This window comes from Echinops telfairi, unplaced genomic scaffold (genome assembly GCF_000313985.2).
Source record: "Echinops telfairi isolate 266 unplaced genomic scaffold, ASM31398v2 ScPeMD7_7473;HRSCAF=8511, whole genome shotgun sequence".
NCBI classification, from domain to species: Eukaryota; Metazoa; Chordata; class Mammalia; order Afrosoricida; family Tenrecidae; genus Echinops; species Echinops telfairi.
The window spans coordinates 13,430,865-13,443,940 of record NW_022111377.1 but is presented as its reverse complement, the minus strand read 5'-3'; the positions used below and the strand labels follow the sequence as shown (position 1 = coordinate 13,443,940).

Here is a 13,076-nt window from a genome sequence, read left to right as displayed (position 1 = left end):
TTTGAGAAACGATGTACAAATGCGCTTTACACAATTGATGTGTGTATGGATTGGGATAACAGTTGTATGAGCCCCTAATAAAATGTTAAAAAAGAGAAAAAAAAAAGAGAATCAGGGTTTGGATTGTTTGGTGAGTAACTGCATATTGAACCAGATAAGGCGTGTTTACACTGTTATCACTGTGAGCACAGAGGAGAGATGTTTCTGAGGAACTATTTTACTTTGCTTTGCATATTTCTTGAATTTGAAACATGCAATGACAAACATTTTCCTCCAGGATTGCAATGTATAGCCTAGCCCTAATCAACTTTATCATCAGGGACCAACTCACCTCTTGCTTCATCTATCTTTGTCTTGATTTCTATATTGACTTTATTTAATTTATTAAGTAAAAGCATTATATTATCATTATCCCTGTATTTAGTTATGGTCCTAAAAATGAGATACTATGACTTATGCATAATAATTCAAATATGGTAACTCAGGAAAAGTTAATACCTGCATAACCACTACTATATTTGGTATTTTCCAGTTAATTGAAAACTGTTCTTATATAGCATATCATTAAAAAATAGTAGCTTCTGCCTACCAAGTGTCCTATTTTTCCTATGTGTTGGAAATTGTCAAATTTCCAAGTTACTGAAAGAGGACATTTGATGCTTTTAAGGTAAAATTCACATTTTGGAAAATGATTAGTTGCAGAAAGAATTGTTCTTATTGGTAGCATATGTTTGATATACAGAAGCACGAAATAATTCATGCAAAATAACCCTAAAAGTAGTCCTTTAGAAAAAGAAACTTTTGTTCCTTGAAAGTCTTTTCAAAAACTCTTAGTGGTATAAAATCATATAATTTCATAAAATGATGTCTTTCATCATATCAAAATATCCAACTTTGGTCATCTCACTGCCTTACTACACTCTCTTATAATGAACAATATTTGTTGTCCCAGGAAAACAGCTATTATGAACATGTTCCAATTAGGAAAATCAGCCAGAGTTTCTGATAACTCAAAAAAATGAGAATTTGGTTTGTTTACCTATTCTAAAATTTTTATTTTAAAAGATGATCATATATTATTGTAAACAAAAAATATTATAATCTTAGGAAGCTCCTTTGAAAGAGAACATTAGCTATTTGTATAGCACTAGCTATATGTATGATCATATATAACAGTCGACCCTTACCCTAAACTGTAAAGTTTTAGGAAGTGTAACAAATATCCCTTGCTCATCAAGCTTAAAGATTACGAGCGTTCAAGCAAATACAGACGCTGAAAAGAGAAATCTTCTTTCTGCAGTGGCTCTCTGAGGCCTCCTCTGTTTCCCGAAACCAAGGCAAACCGCCAAGTCAGCGCCCACGGTCCTTGGACAATACAAGCCTTGATTCTAAGCAATAAACCATCATACGTCTACGCTGTCTATGACAGCACTTACACAGAGGTTCCACCTAAGTAACGTCCCATAACTAAGCTCTAAGTACTAGCAAAAATAGAGAAAAACATCCTCAAAAGGGAAAATAACGATACGCTAAAGCCTAATTATTACAAATTATCAGCATATATGAATGGGAAATATAGATTATCTTGGAAAAGAAAAAAATGTGATTTCTCAGTGAATTTGAATCAGAGGAATTTCTAACACGATCCTAATGTTTGGGTCAACCTTCTGATCAAACTTGCAAAGCTAACACATTCTATGCCTCTGCGTCTGGTGGCCTCGTGTCTGTTACATTGTCATAAGGATCTCTTCACTTTTGGATATGACCTTGAATTCTAAGTAAGTTTGCAAGGTCATTTTAAAGACCAAGCAAGAGCTTCTGGAGTTCTCAAAAGCAAACAAGAGGGAGAGAGAGATGGCAGAAGAGGAGGAAACAATCTATATTAATCTTTTTATCACATCAAATTGAATTAAAATAAAGGAAAGTAGGAAGAAAAGGAAGGGCAATTGGGTGAAGTGGAGGTTAAATCTTGGCAGTGCTTTCAATTTCAATCCCCATACACAAATGTTTTTTAAAAATAGAGAGGAGAACTTTCTATGAGACATGGACAATCCTATTCAAATGTTTGCCAATCTGAGAGTTAAATTGGATCATACTTCTAAAAGATAATGCAATATATCATTAAGAATGTTTGAACAACCTTCTCTAAATCTACATAGAAGCCCAAATCAAACCTATTTCTGTCAAGTGAATTACAACTCACAGTGACCCTATAGGACAGAGTATCATCGCTTGAAAGTGTTTCCAAGGCAGTTTCAGCATTTAACCACCAAGACCCTCAGGCCCCTTGACCCTACATTTACTGGTGAAGAATTTAGTGCTAGGCAGTACAAGTTAGAACTCTCAAAAAGTCAAAAAGAAGGCAAAGGAACAGAAACAGGTAATTCAGTAGAGAAACATATACCATATATATATGTATGTATATATATATAAATTTTTACAGAAAGTAATAGGATTATGTTTAATTTTTTTGTGTGGTTTGAATATAAAAATTTATTTAAGTCAAAGTATGCAACAAATAAAACCTACAGAAAACATTTTCTCGTCACAATATTTTGCTTTACCAAATAATATCTTTGAAAACACATTCCTTCAGTCATTATAAAGTTCTTAAAATACAAAAGAAATGAAATCTGTAAGAAAGTCTAGTAGACCAGATGCTTTTGCCAGGACTTAGGTTGTTGGGTTACAACTCAGTCCCTTCCGTGCCATCCACCTCCACTCATGCTGCCTTGCCCATAGTAACCTCCACTGCCGCCACCACCGCCACCACCACGGCCATAACCACCCAAGCCATCAGGAGTGCCGTATCCTCCACTGTAATTGTTCCCCATTCCCATTCTTTCAACAGACCCATTTCCACCCTGATTATCCATTCCATCTCTGCCATAGCCTCCCATTCCAGAACCTCCCATTCCAGAGCTGCCTCCAGGAGTAGAATTCAAGAAGAGTTCAATGTATCGATGCTGCATGTTATTTTTATCTTTAGACATGGCAGCTACTGCATCTTCATGTGTCACAAACTCGACATCTGCGTCTCCTGTTGCTCTGCCATCAGCTCCAATATCAATATGAACTCGTATCGGGTTTAGTGGTGAGAAGAAATTAGCAATGTCATTTTCAGTTGCACGAAAAGGCAACCCTCTCATATGCACAAAATGACCACCATGAAAACCTGAACTGGCATCACCAGCTCCACCATAACCATGTCCTCCCATACCTCTTCCATCTCTCATTCTGTCATCAAAGCCATCATTCCCATAGCCATAATTATTGTAGCCACCATAGTCATCAAAACCTCCATAACTTCCACGCCCAGCTCCATAATAACCCCCTCTTCCTCCTATTGGTCTATTGTATGGTCCCGGTCGCTGTCCCAGCAATCTTCTTGGTGGGTCATAAAATCCTTTGATTTCACTCCTGCTACTTCTGAAGATCTCAATATACCTGTGCCCTATTCTTTCCTTGTGTTTCCCCAGAGCATTTGCTGCTATCTCCTTTGAAGCAAACTGCACGAAGGCCTCCCCTGTGCCTCTCCCCTGGTAGCCCATCGTCAATGTTATCCCATTTGGCACGATTTCCAACCCTTGAAAGAACTGAACTATTTCCTCTTTGCTGCAACCAAATGGCAGTCCACGAAGTCGTACTGCCCCATCACTAGCGTCATTTGGACCATTATGTTTCATAACCCAATCCATCTCAATACCGTTTGATCTAAATGCCCCTGTTACTTCAGATACCCTGTCGGGAGACAGTAGCAGCGGCTCCGGTGCCCACGGGGCGCGGTCGTGAGAAGGGAGCTGTCCCTGGCCTTGCGTAGCGCTCCCCACAACGGCCCTTCCAACCGTCTCCTACGGGGACAACCGCTGAGGGAGCTGCGTAGCTGAGCGAGTGGCCGGGGGGGATGGGAGGGAGCGAGCGAGGAGCAGGATTATGTTTAATTAAGGCCTATTAGTATGCTTGGTAAAGTAGAGAGTCTGTGAAAAAGAGGAAGACCCTGGGTGACCTAGAGGGACACAGTGACCGCAACTGTAGGCTCACGCTTAACAATTTCGAGGGTGGTGAGGACCAGGCAGTGTTATACATTACCCCCGAGTCAGATCCCACTCTATGGCATCCATCAACAACAACATTATCTGTCTAGTACATTGTTGGGTGCTCTATTTAATCATTTTGTAATCTGTGATAATGAAGTAGAGGGGATATTCTAATACTGAAGGGTCCGGTGTAGAAGTTTGTCTACAAGTTGTCAGTAACACAATTAGAAAGTGGCAGAATGGTGATTTCAACCAGGTCTGTCTGACTTCAAATTCTATCCAGTTTCCTGTTTATGGTTATTTTGAAATGGAGTATCTTACTGTTTGGGCTGTGCTTACCTGAAACCAGAAGAAGCAATTAAAGCAATAAAACTACAGTGAATATTTTTTTACATATTTATCATATTCATTTTTTAACTTTCTTTCAACAAACATTTGTTTCACCAATTTTATTTCACTTGAATAACACTGTGGGCCAAAAATTGCAAGCAATTTTGTTAATATTTATCTACAGCTTTAGATGATTAAAAGAATTAGGTGAAGTGGAAGCAATGTGACCTGATAGGTTTTTTAAAGGTCCCCCAAAAGACTGGCACATATGCTGTGCTGTAAATGGTCTTTTAGAAGGGCATGACATTTTGTGTTGAAATAGCTCATATAAATCTCTGAGTTCATGAAAACATAGGTAGCATTTAACTATTTAACTAGGATAAGGAACCCAAGCCTAAAAGGATACCACCACAGAATAATTGATTACCTGGCATGGGGCAGAGGCTGTGAGCCGTGTCGTAAGGGTAGGACTTGCAAGCTTAGCCACCCCACGAAGCTGGTGTGTCCCAAAATAAATGAAGGACCCTGCAACAACAAATGCAATATCATATGGATACAAGTTCTGCTGAATAGTTAACATTTTATACCCTTTTCCCTCTAGCATATTATCTCTCTACACATTCAACTATTAGTCAGAAAAATAAAATCACGTTTTCACTTTGTTGTCATGAGCACTTCAGATACATGAATCTATGGCTGACTGGAATTTGTAAAACGTGGGTGCCTCGACCATAACTGGAATGGGGAGCAGCCCTAGCTGAAGTCCTGCTTGAAATGGACTCTGCCCCCCCTTCAGAAAACAAGGGCAGCACCCACAATGCACAGCAACCAGTTCTCTGGACCTACAGGGTGAGAACACAAGTGTTTTGCTGAACGATGGCAGCGGATGTGACTGCTTTTGAATGTGTCTCACTGTCCAAAATTTTGGGTTGAAACTCCTAAAAGGTCTCACTACATGTCTTCAAAGTCTTCCGTTCCACGACTTTGACCTACAATATTTCCAGTTCTCATCCCAGCCATCCATCTTTTGCAAACTCTGGTCTGTCCTGTTTTACTTCATCAGGTTCGAACTAATTTGAAACCCTGGCTCGCATAAAGCACTACTAGATAAAGAAAAGCATTTCATATAGATAACCTTAAACATCTGAAATAAAATCCACTGGTTAAAAATATAAATCACCCAAATAAGAATTTTTATTTAACTCATGTCATAAATACTTGAAATCCAAAGTAAAGGAGGCTTCTAAACGTACAATTAGATAGTTAGCATGGCCCTATGAAATTCCCACGGGCTTTATTTTTAAGCTTTTTCACAAAGCTGTGAAGGATATAAGACTCCGGAATGAGTTTGTTTCTCCTGGGACTTACATGTTTGACATTGTTGTCTTGCTAAGGGGGATGAAAGCTTAATTAAAGATCTAATCAGAACCTTAATATAACTGCTTTTAGATTTTAACTATAGCGGATGTCCTGACGGCGAACATACAAGAGGATAACATCTCATAGAAGCTCAAAGATCATGCATTTTGAAATGCTGTCAGGGTAGCCACGTTGAATATTGAACATGGACAAGGGAAGCTAAGCCAAGCAACATCAAGGTCTGACCAGGCCCGTTGATAATCAGACAATGATGGGCAACATGGAATGTCAACTATTTAAACAAACAAGCAAACAAAAGACCACATTGAGAAGGTGATTTTCCTAGATATAAATAAATGCAGATAGCACAGAAAGGCCATATTTTCAGAGTGAAAATGTTTGATTTTGTAGTTACCATCACATACCAGGGGGCTTCACGATGCTGAGGAACAGTGGGATTAAGAAAGAAAGAATTTTCCCCATAAACTTTTTGAGACCCTCTCCTATTTAAACAACCAACCATGGTTGCCAGTCAATGTTCTCTCTAAGTGGAGGCAATGTAAGGAGCTGTAAATAGGAAAATCAACTGAGGAGGAATAAGAATGTTATTGTTTGGCATTAAGTCAGTATCACTGACAACAATACACAGAGGAGGATTGCCCCATGGAATTTCTGAGCATGTAAGTCGGAATCAGCTTATTGGCCCAGGGTTTGGTTTCTAATACTATAACCTCAACTGCAGCAGATTGCCAGGTGTAGCCCTCCCACCCCCACCCGCGGAGTTGATGGGTTTAAACCACTGACCATTTGTTCAGCAGCTTATAACTTAACTATTATTGTACTAGACTCTCCTAAGATAAGAATTAACCAGACTACCATCAATTTAATTCCAACCCATTGCAGCATTGCTGCATAGGGGTCCTGAAGCTGTGAATCCTTACAAAAGCAGACTACGTCATATTTCTCCAAAAAAGATGGATTCAAAATGCCACCCTTTTGGTTAACAGCCCAATCCTGAACTCATTGCTCTGTAAAGACACAAATACTCTTCCAAATCCTAAGCCAAGTGTAAAGGAAACAGAACGCATGTGTGAGAGTGAGTCAAAACAATCAATTCTACTGGGATGCTATGTCATCGGCACACAGCTATATTCCAAACAAAATGTGTTTACATATGTCCCTGTCACATGTAGATGGCTGCAGACAAGGTCTGTGAGTAATAAAACTGATTTCGTCTGCTGAGGGTACCTCCAAAAAAAAAAAAAATCCAATCCAAACAGTAGCGTTTGAGGGAATTGACTATGCCAGTGAAATTTAAGAAAGGGGTCAAATAAGACGGTTATGGCAACTTGACAACTGTCCTAGGGTTCTTAGTAGGTTTTCTGGAAGGACACGAGACCATGGAAGCTTATTAGGAAGAAGTCTGGAGAAAATCGAAAACTGGGTTGCTGAGGACAAGGCTAGGGAAGATGAGGGTATGAATTCTTTTTCGTCACATCAGTGCTCCTTTTCCAAGAGGAGTCAGGGCTGTCCTATGACAACATGTTGGGAAGTCCACTGTGCATTCCTGATCTTGCCCTTCAGACTTCTATGTAAATTACAAAGTTCAGAATTCTTTAGGAAAGAGTTCGGGGTGGGGGTGGGTGGGGAGGTGGGGGATGACCTCAACTGTCATCGAGTCAAATCTGACTCATAACGGAGCTGGCTGGGGGATTGAACTCTTGACCTCTTAGTTAGCAGCCCAACCACTATCCCAAATGGAAGTACAATCCTCAGAAGTCTATAGAGGAGAAACTATACGTATGTTGGGAAAATATAGTTTTGCCTTTTGATTTTTTTGTTTAATAAAGGTGGATCTATTGCATTTGAATGATGGAGCTGGTGAAGAACATTGGAAGAAAAACAAATCTGTCTCGGAAAAAGTTCAGCCACAATGTCCCTTAGAAGTGAGGTTGACCAGACTTCCTCTGGTGTATTTTGGACATGTTATCAGGAGAGACCAGTCACTGGCAAAGGATATGATGCTAGGTAAGGGCAGAGGGCAGCAAAACAAGGGGAAGACCCTCGATAAAGTGACAAGGTGGATCGACAAGGTGGCTGCAACAGTGGCCTTGAACATAACGAAGGGGGAAGGTGCAGGACTGGTGGCCTTTCATTCCACTGTCATGGCGTCAGTGTGGGTCAAACCCAATCGATGGCATCTAACAACAACAATAATAATTCTATAGCCTTATTTTTTGACTCACCAAAAGACAAGCTCAGAGAATTCTCTTAATGTTACCCATAAAAGAATAGAGAAAGAGCATTCTAAAAAGAAACAAACAAACAAACAAAACCCCCCAATAATTAAAAAATCCTCACCTTCAAGTAAAATTCAACTGAATTCAAATTTTAAAAATTAACAACTATTCAAAAACCTTTATTCCATTGTCATTTAAAACATTACAAAATATTAAACAAGAAGTTAAAGAGAGATTAAAATAGAAGTGCAATGTTCTCCAAATCTGAGAGCTAGAGATTTAAATAAGTGATTTCCATAAAAGTAACTGAACCCATAATGAAAAGTTCTACAAGAAATGTATGTAACTTTAAAGAAACAGCTATTTTCAACACTATTCAAAAAACTTCAGATTAGAGAAATATGAAAGACTCCCTAATTCATTTCATGATGTCAGAATATGTTTATTTTAGAAAAAGTTGGTGAAAAAGAAAAATTGCTCCCTAGGGTACCCAGTGGGCTATCCCTGCTGTTTGCTTCAGCCTGCTGAGATGTTTAGGCATGAGGACGCCTAGCTACACCAGCTCACGTCTGCATTATATATTAAACTGTTAGTGTTCTTTAAAAGAAAATAGAAAAATCAAATAATGATAGAATAGTCTCAGTTGTAATTATAGACATTTTCAAATAAAATTTTATCAAACAAAAGTAAAATATTTATAAAAGTATTATGTCATGAATAAGAAGAGTTTTCTAAGAATTACATTTGGCTGAAAATATGTTGATGACCCAGTCAGGCATTCGTAATAACAACTCTTAATTAAATAAGCTAAAACTACTTAAATAAAGCCTAAAGAACAAAACTTGAAAAAATTCTAAATGTAAGCAACAAAATTATTTGAATTAAAATGAACTACATACTAAGGACTGTCACAATTATTAACATTATCTTAGTGGTCTAGAGAAAGAAGATGTTAGGAAAATAAAATCTCTAATAAATATAATGGGTAAGTAGAAATAGAGTTCTCAGATTTGATAATGGCATAATTCTAAACAAAAAATCACAAGGATTATATATTTTAATAAAATTTCTGGTATTAAAAAGAAAACCTGGTCAGGTAAGTGAAAAAGTAAACATTGTTACAGACACTTTAATTTATTTTAGTAGTAGAAAATCCTAAAAGTAGAAATGGTGATAAATGTCCTCAAAATAATAATAATAATAACTATGTAGGAATAAATTTAATAAGGAAATTACAGACTACATGAAAAACATTACAAAGTTTTGTGGCAGATAATAAACCATCTGATAAAATGGGAAAAGAAATGACGTTTATAAATGGAACCAATAATATTCTGAAAATATTAAATTAGTGAAAACTGATTTAAAAGCTAAATGTAATGTTCAGAAAATTTTAACCAAATATTAGAAATAAGATAATATTGTCTTTGAATTTATTTATATGTGCCTTTTAGAACAGGTATGATGGACTACAAGCTTAAATATGGTAACTTGGATTAAAGATATCCTCCAGATAAACTTCAAATTCCTAGACATTCTCTGTAAGTCCCTTCCTTATCCTCCTGTCTTGACTTTTCTATATTCTCTGTCCAAACATAATCAATCAAAACTAACTACATTTTTCCCATGCTCTTTCAGGATATTCTCTTCCTGATTTGATCCCTCTTCCCTTCCTGGCTACTTTTCATTTCCCTTCAAGATTTAATGAGTAGTTATGCTGACTCACGGCGAGCCTATAGGACATTGTAGAACTAGCCCTGTGGATTTCTGCCACTGTGACTCTTAACGGGAGTAGAAAGCCCATCTTCCTCTCAAGAAGCATTGGCTGTTTCTACCTGGTGACCTTGCAGGTTATCAACCCAGCCCGTAAGGCATCTCTATATCCATTTAATCATCCTCTGTAAAGCATTTATCGTATCTTATTTCACTTCTTTACTTTGTCTCAACTTCTGGGCTTAGAATACCTTGATGGCAGGGACGACTATTGAACTCTGTATAATCCACTTCTAGTGCACAGCATGGAGTCAACAATCGCTTTGAATCAAGAAAAAGAAATTAAATGATATGGGTTTGAGAATTACTCTCTCTCTCTCTCTCTCTCTCTATATATATATATATATATATATATATAGATTAAATCATTAGCAGTTCCCTTTTATTGTAGACTTTTCCCAACATGTTATAAAAGCATCAAGGAAAAATAATGCCCTTGGCACAAAAGCAAGAATTGAGAACTTACTCTACTAATAAGCAATGAGCTACTTTGGGGTCAATAGATGGATAGTCACAGTCTAGGCCCAGATCCTATCAAATCTAATTTCCAATCGTTGTAATTAAACTTTCTTTCAATTTTTTTGACAGTATTATTTAGGAATCTCAATGTGATATCACAAATGTGATAAAGTTCAATGGGTTAAGTAAATTTAAAAGAAAATCAAGAGTACAATTTTATGATATAAATGTGTATAGGCAAGGGCAATGGATGACATGAAAATATACACAAAGCAAAAGGGGAAATAAAATAAAATTTTTGTATATCAGAATGTTATGAACCTTTATTGTAATTCTCTGTATAGTTAGGGTTGCTCTATGTAAAGGGATTGATCAAAATGTGAAGCCTAACGAGTGATTAAATTGCATTCATGTATTTGTAGATTTATTTTAAAGATAGCACGAAATCCCTGTTCTCTGTTTCCAGAAAGATTAAACTATATTTTTTCCTCCTTTGCAAAAAATAGAATAGCTCTAAAAGGAAGGGAAAGTAACTGTACATAATTTTTGGCAACGACAGGGAATTATCATATAGCTTCCCACGACCTCTCATGCCATCTGTCCCACTTTTATAAACATGCAACAATCCAGACTTCAAGATTTGTTATAATGCACAGGGATTGAGACAGTGTCCCATCACCACACTGCTCACTGACATTGAGTAGATGCAAACTCAAAACAATTCTATAGGCAATACAGTGCAGGCACACAAAAAAAAGTTTAAAGAAGCTGTAAAATGCCCCAAAATTGACCCATATAAATAGAATCCATTGATATGTGACAAAAAAGTAAAAGTAACTCAATGGAGACAGGAGAGTCTTTTAGTCTTTTTAAGCAAATGCCAAAAATAAAAAGAAAAGAAAAATGATCTTGATACTAACCTTACATATCTCCAAAAACATTTCATGAAAAATGGATCATAGACCGGTGTAAAATGCAAAACTATGTATCTTCTAAAAGATAACATGAGAGAGAATCTAATTTATCTTGAGGTTGGTGATGACTTACTCTGATGCAATACAAAGTATAACCCAGGAAATTACAAATATTGATAACTGGACTTCACTAAAGTTCAAATCTTCTTCTCTGAGAAGATGTTGCTGAAATAATAAAAGGACAAAGTGCACCCCAGGAGGAAATACTTGCAAAATATACTACTGATAAATAACTTCCCTCCTAAATGTTTAAGAATTCTTAACATTCAACAGTAAGAAAACAAACAGATGAATTAAAACATGAGCAAAAGATACAAACTATCTATCAAAGAAGTTCTGAACATGAAAAGAAAGCATATAAACATATGTTTGATATTTTGTCATTAGAAACCCAAGACTTGTTGCCATCAAATCCATTCTGACTCCTAGCACTCTATCTAGCATTTCCAAAGCGGTAAAACTTTTCAGAAGCAGGATAGTCTCTCTTTCACCTGTGGAGCAGCTTGGGGTTTCGAAACCAACTGCCTTGCAGTCAGCAGATGGATGTTACGTAATAGCACCACGAAGAGCTCCCTTAGGTAACAGTGAGATCCCACTACGCCCCTATTAGAATGGCTAAAATCCGAAACACCGATAACAGCAACTGCTGTGAGAAGTTTGAACATCAGAAAATTTCAGACATTGTTAGTGCAGATGCAAAAGAGTACAGTACTTTTTATAAAGCAAAAGTCTTATAATTGTGATTGAATGGCTATGTATTTATTCAATGATCGGAAGCATTATAGGCACATAAAACTTGTACATGGGTGTTTCTAGCTACTTCATTCATGATTTCCCAAAGTTAGAAGCAGCCAAAACACTCAGTGGGTGAGTAGATAAACAATACTACATTGATACAATAAAATATTATTCAGTGACTTAAAATACTTGTTCTCAAGCCTAAACTCCATTCATATATCTATGGTTTATATATCTCTGGTCCATTTTAGAGTCAACATTATTTTATTATAGAGAACATTATAAATCATTCCCCTGGAGCATAAGGTAATTCTATTGATAGGATAATTTAGCCAATAGTATAAAATTTAAAACACTGATGAGAAAGGAAATTATACATACATAAGCCAGCTTTTAAGTCTGAAATGCATGAACTTTTGACTTGTACAGATTAAGCTCTGACCTGTTCACAGAGACTACACAGGGACTGGGCACTATTTACATAAAAAATGGGGCTTAGTGATAGAACAAAACTTTCAGTAAGATTCATTCACAAAGGCAGACCCTACCTGCCAGACAAATATACGTAATAAGAGCAAAGAGGACATTAAAATAATAAAGATTTGGTAGTCCCAGCCCACCATTCATTGGGTACCCTCAAAGCAAGGCATCTAAGCCAATGTCTAATGACCATTAATCCTATAATGTTGGAAGAGTAATCATTTATTTCTTATTACATTAGGGTGTTCTCAGCCTTAAGTCCAAGGGTGCATGTCAGTTCCTTAAATCTGCTACAGGTGAACGTGGGGTCAAGCCCATTTCATTCAGTGGGGTTTCCACATCGAATCCTACTAGTCTGGCCTAATAAGGATGTTGTGTGCCTTGAGAGGGCAGAGTCTAAAGTCCCACTAATCTGTACACAGCCCTAGGTCCCCAAGGACTAGATATTTTAAAAAGCATCCAATTAAGAACATAGCACTGGGCTTATTCTCCCCATGGGCTTTATATAATGCATATACTCGTGTATAAGCCGAGTTTTTCAGTATATTTTTAATGCAGTTTTTGTGGTGAGATTAGGAGCCTCGGCTCATACTCAGGTCAGCTTATACTTGAGTATATATGGTAAGTATTTTTAAGCATTTTGGTTTTGTTTTTTTCCCAATGGGAGATTGTGCGACTTGGTTAAC

General features: G+C 37.1%; 2 protein-coding genes across 2 annotated transcripts in view; both read right to left on the bottom strand.

Moving 5' to 3' along the window:
- The window catches only part of MALRD1 (MAM and LDL receptor class A domain containing 1), an 819,322-nt gene that overhangs the window by 684,412 nt on the left and 121,834 nt on the right, over positions 1 to 13,076 (bottom strand). Inside the window, 2 exon segments of the mRNA XM_013008119.2 lie at positions 4,795 to 4,892; positions 9,931 to 10,000. Of these exon segments, the coding sequence (XP_012863573.1) occupies positions 4,795 to 4,892; positions 9,931 to 10,000 (168 nt within the window).
- Positions 2,694 to 3,789, bottom strand: LOC101652156 (heterogeneous nuclear ribonucleoprotein H3-like). Its single transcript, XM_045285578.1, has one exon. It carries the CDS (start codon positions 3,696 to 3,698, stop codon positions 2,694 to 2,696), a length of 1,005 nt encoding a protein of 334 aa, XP_045141513.1. The 5' UTR covers positions 3,699 to 3,789.